Below are 5,330 nucleotides of genomic sequence, written 5' to 3' on the forward strand. Positions count from 1 at the left end.
GGCGAGGGTCCAGGAAGAAACCAAGTCCCGGACGCGCAGGAACGCGTGCGGGGGACGCCGCCCGCGTGGCCAACCCGCGCTCCGGGCTGTAAGCGCAGGGTCCATGCGCGGACGCCCTCAGCCTGTTCCTCAGCCTGGGAGCCGGGGACTCGCTCCTGTCCTGTCCCAGTGCGGTCGTCGCAGCGCGCTCCCCTCCCCACCCCACCGCACCGCAGGCGGAAACCGAGCGCCTGTGCCACGTGTCTGCAGCCGTGAGCTCCTGGGGCTGCGGGCGGCTCAGAGCTCTGAAACCAGCGAGCTTTCCAAGGGTGCCCGGGCAAACGCAGCCTCCGCGGGAGACGGGCTGCAAACCGTAGAAAACACGGCGCTCTGGCACGAGGCGCGGTCCTCTTCGCTCCCGGCCGCTCCGGCCCGCGCCTGCGGCTGTAGCACCTGCCGCCGGGGTCATCTGCCGCCTCTGGCGAGCGTGGACGTGCCTGTCCGTGGTGAGGGTGCTGATTAGCGCGCGGTTTATAAAAATAGAAGTAACAAAACGTGGGCCGCGCGCCCTCTCGGAGGCGCCCACCGCGGTCCTGGCCACAGCGCGGCCTCTCCTGCACGGGGGCGGCGGGGCTCAGAGCCGCGTCTGCGCCTCGGGGATGTAGATCTCTATGCTGTCCGCACGCTCGGCCGCCGAGTTCTGCCGGAAGGAGGCGGCGCGCTTGGCCGCCAGCAGGCGCCTTCGGGCCTCCTGGCGCTGCCTGTCGGGCAGGTCCAGAGACTTCTCTCGGGCGATGGGGAATTTCCCCTTGGGGGGCTTCTTTGGTATTGGCGGGGGTACCTTCCTCTCCTCCTGAAAAGCAGCACAAGCGAAAACGGGGGCGGGTGGTCAGAGCGGGACGTGGGGCCACAGAGCAGGCCCGCCCGGCTCCCACCCAGGCCCTGCGCGGGTCTCATTTGGGTCAGCTCGCTGGACCTCCTGCAGGAGGCGGGGAGGGGAAGGGAAGGGATGTGCCCGCAGTCCTCCCACATGCTCACTCCCGCAGGCACAGGGCGCCGGTGCGGCCTGCACAGCTGGGCTAACCTGGGGGCTGTGTGGGAGCTGCTGGCCAAGGGCTGGCACCAGCAGTGCGTGTGGGCGCCCCTGTGTGCTCAGCAGTCACTTCTGACCCTCGGCTTCTGCTCCCAGGGGAGTGACACCTGGACACCTGCACTCTGCAAAGATGAACCTGGTAGTGCTGCAACAGAAGCAACCGGGACGCTGTGCGTGGGGAGGTGGGGCCCGCCCCGGCCCAGGGCTGTTCAGTGGGGAGTGGACGGGTGGGGTCCTCAGCAGGGGCCCCGGGTGCCCTGAGAACCTGCTCTGTGGCTTGACTCCGGCTATGAGGTGAGCCCTGGGAGGCTCCCTGCACCCCCTCGGGTGAGTCCGGTGATTCCCAGCCCCTGCGCGTGGGCCTCCTGTGCACCACCTGCTGCACCTTCCCCGGGCGGCGGCAGGTCCCTGGGGCCTGCTGATGGGCAGTCCCAGGAGGCCTATGAGACCGCTGGGGTCGTTCTGCTGTCTGGACCCCGCCCAGGCACCTCGTCTCTGCCACACCACAGAGAGCTCAGCTTGAGTGCTTCTCTGAAGCGTGTGCACCTGCTCTACGAGAGGGCCCGCCGTGGGAGCGCCGGGGCCGGCGTGGGCCAGTGCGGCAGAGCTGCAGGCCGAGGTCAGGCAGCTGCCCACGGACAGTCAGGGTGTTCTGTGTCTGACCCGAGGGCTCCCGTGGCCGCTCCAGGTGACCCTGCTCCAAGTCTGATGTCGGTGATGTCAGCTTTAGCTGGGGGGCCCTGACCCCTCCGTATGGGCGCGCAGAGTACCACGTGCTGCTTGCCCCATCCATGCTTGGTGTGTACATGGACACGGATGCAGAGGAGAATCAGGCCCGGCTGGGGACCCCGTGGGCGCCCGAACCTTTCTCTCCGGCGACTCCACCAGCTTCCAGTCGTTGAGCTTCAGCCGGTGCAGCTCGTCGAACTTCATGCTGACATCCTCGATGGACAGCTGCAGCATGTCCCAGTACCCGGCCAGGTCCTGCGACGTAGGTCTTGGCATGGCGCTGGGGTCCTGGGGACACAGGGCAATTAGGGTCTGGGGCTCTGCCTGCGAGGCCGACCCTTGGGAAAGCTCACCGGGAGCTCGGGGCACGTGGCTTCGGCACAGGCTGTGTGCCGTCGGCTCGTGTGCACGTGGAGAGCCGTCAGTGCTCCCTGCGGAAGGTGCTGGATGGTGCATGAGATGCCCTCGGGGCCGTGGGGTGCGGTCACGGTGGGGGTGAGGATGGAGGGTGTGGGCTTGGGGCCAGCTCCGTGCTCCCTGACCGACCCTGCGTCTCATCCTGAGGTCCATCAGTGGTGCGTGCCCCCAGCCTGCCCCTGTGCGGGGGGCGGGCAGCAAGGAAGGCTCCTGAGGAGCAAAGCCCCTCGCTGAGTCCCAGGCCCAGGAGGCACAGGCCACGCCTGCTGTGGCCCGGAGTGCCAGCGCCTTCCGCCCTTCCCTGCAATCGTGTGCCATGTGGGTGGTTGGTCACCTGCCCAATGGGAGCCTGGCCCCCCTGGTGACCTCACGCAGCCAGATTCTGGGGAATGGGGGGGGCAGGCAGCGCTGATCTGAACTGGCCCGAATCGCGTGCATCCCCGGCCCCCAGGAACTTATGCTCGGCTTGGCGTGGCGTCCGCCTCACACTCAGGCCCCCCAGCCCCCCTCGCACACTCTCCTGGGCAGATGGGCAGCCCGCCCTGATCCATGTCCTCCGCCCAGCCTGGCCTGGGATCCACTCCAACAGATCTCCGCGCGCGCCAGCAGAGGGCGGCCGTGTGCCGCTCCAATGCCGGGCTGGAGCGAGGCTCTGAACACAGCGCCGCGCTCTCGCCCCAGTGGACCCCAGGGGCTCTCACTCCGTGAGGCTGCCGTCCGGGGCTCGGCTGGCAGCTCCACAGATGCGTGTGGGCTCCGCGCCGGCCTGAGCCTGTGCGAACAGGGCAGCCGGTGGCGCCCACGCCCGAGCTCACACCTGGGGCTCCTTCCAGGGGAGGCCCAGGCTTGGGCGCAGGTTTCTGCTCACAGCCCCACGAGGCCGGCCCAGCCATCCTGTCTGCAGCCTGGCTGGGATCCGGTTCTCCGGGTCGGTGCTGGGGGCAGGTGTGTCTGTCCTTGGGCATCTACCTGCACTGATGGGTTTAGAAACGCTCCTAAGGGCGTCCACGCCGCCTCCCCCGGCCCAGCGGCCACACCCCTGACGCTGACGTCAGTGCCTGCGTCCCTGCCAGGCCTTTCTGGTGTCCTCGGCCGGTCTGGGTCAGACTCTGGCGTCTGCCCCCTTTTCTCAAGCACTCTGATCCCCTGCACCTGCCCTGCGTTTCCCCCTGAATGCGCACGGCACCTGCACCTGCCCCAGTGCCATCGTGCTCTGCCAGGCCCGGCCCCGCAAACTGGTCAATTTATAAAAAGGAGCCCAGAAGGGGAGGAAACCAGAGAGGCAGCCGCCCCACCTTCAGCGGCCTGACACCGGGGTGGGTAGGGAGGCCCCGCGGCGGCCGCGTGCTGTGTGGGGTCGCCTGCGCTGCAGCCGGAGGCGCTGCCCATGGGCAGAGGGGCAGCTGCGGAGCCTGCGCCTTGGCGATAAGGGTGACTGAGGCTCGCGACAACTCTGGAGACTGCGATTTTTAACCCTAACTGAATGCCAGGGGCGCCGTCTGCTCCGGGAGATCTTGCAGATGAGACGCGACACGCATCACCTGCCGCCTGCGTGTGCACGCGGCTAACACGTGGCTGGGAGACGTCCCCACGCGGGCCGGAGGAGGGGTGCGGGAGAGGGAGCATGGACGTGCGCGCACACGCCGTGCGTGAATACGCTGGTGTCCTGAGGTGGCTTCAGGCCGATGGGGAGGTGGAGCTGAATAATAGGATTCTCCACAGGCTTTCCGGACGCCCCTCCTGTGTGTGGATACGCACACGCGTGTTTCGTCGTGTGGATACGAGGATGCTTTAAAACGTAGTGGGAGTGCATACTGTGAAGGCCTGCGCTTGGACTGCAAGTGTTTACACCAGGATTATTTAATCCTCATTTCGCAAACCTCGCCCAGCCCCCTCGTGGTTTCCCTCTCCGCTGCAGGAAGAACCGAGCCCGCCGCCGCCGGGACTGAGTTACCTCTCCGGCTCCTCTCAGTGCCTCGGGGCCCGTCTGCTCCAGGCCTGCCCGATCCTGCCCTTGGCTTGTCATGCGACCCTGAGCACCAGTCCGCTTCTCTGAGTCTCCGGGCTCTCCAGCCAGGCCCCCACCAACGCGTGCCACTGCGGCCTCTGCCCGGCTGCACCTTTAACTGAGGCCAGGGACGCGTCTATCCCCCAGGCTGGCACCCTCCTGTCAGCCGTGTGCAGACCCTGGCCTGGGACGCGTGCTCTGCTGTAGCTGGGGCCCACCGCAGGGCTGGGGTCACCCTGCAACACGGACTTGCAGCCATCCCCAGGGCTGGTACACGTGTTCCGTAGCACGCATGCATGTAGGAGTTCTTTAGTTTTTCCTGCTTGTAAGACTGGCAGAGACTGAGGGGGACCAGAGAGCGCCACCATCTGCGGGAAGTAGAGGAGCCGGCACTCGGACTGGTGCTGTGGGCCTGGGCCAGGGCCTGCTCCTGGGCAGATCAGGGGACAGTGAGACCGGCAGTCAGGTGATGAGGGAGGGGTGTCCAGGCGGCACTCACCATGTTCTGTTGGCACAGCCAATAAAACTGCTGGAATTTCTGGGACATGAGGAGCTGGGCACTCCCCACGGCGCTCCGGATTTTACCGAGAACTGTGAAAAAATGAAGACAAGGAGGTTCAAGACTGGGTTCCAAGATGATGGGAAGGAGTGCAGCTGACCTCGGGTGCCTGCCCTCAGCCCCCTGCGCCTGCCCCAGCCCCTGCCCCCCAGTCCCCTGAGCCCTGCGCCTGCCCCCAGTCCCCTGCGCCTGCCCTCGGCCCCCAGCCCCTGCTGCCTGCCCTCTGCGCCTGCCCCCGGTCCCCTGCACCTGCCCCCCAGCCCCCTGCGCCTGCCCTCTGCGCCTGCCCCCAGCTCCTGCCCCAGCCCCCAGTCCCCTGTGCCTGCCCCCAGCCCCTGCCCTCAGCCCCCTGCGCCTGCCCCCAGCCCCCTGCCCTCAGCCCCCAGCCCCCAGCCCCTGCCCTCAGCCCCCTGCCCCCAGCCCCCTGCGCCTGCCCCCAGCCCCCTGCACCTGCCCTCAGCCCCTGCCCTCAGCCCCCAGCCCCTGCCCTCAGCCCCCTGCGTCTGCTCCCATGCCCCCAGCCTCTGCCCTCAGCCCCCTGCGCC

The 5,330-nt window shown here is 67.9% G+C and overlaps 1 protein-coding gene across 1 annotated transcript; it reads right to left on the bottom strand.

Moving 5' to 3' along the window:
• Positions 1–613: 613 nt before the first annotated feature.
• Positions 614–4,817, bottom strand: LOC133755423 (disks large-associated protein 2-like; the record flags this gene model as incomplete). Its single annotated transcript, XM_062185537.1, has 3 exons — positions 614–832; positions 1,937–2,089; positions 4,726–4,817. Coding segments are annotated over 3 exons (464 nt in total), but the record flags the coding sequence as incomplete, so codon positions are not given.
• Between the last annotated feature and the right edge of the window lie 513 nt (positions 4,818–5,330).

Source organism: Lepus europaeus, unplaced genomic scaffold, assembly GCF_033115175.1.
Source record: "Lepus europaeus isolate LE1 unplaced genomic scaffold, mLepTim1.pri SCAFFOLD_457, whole genome shotgun sequence".
Lineage (NCBI taxonomy): Eukaryota > Metazoa > Chordata > Mammalia > Lagomorpha > Leporidae > Lepus > Lepus europaeus.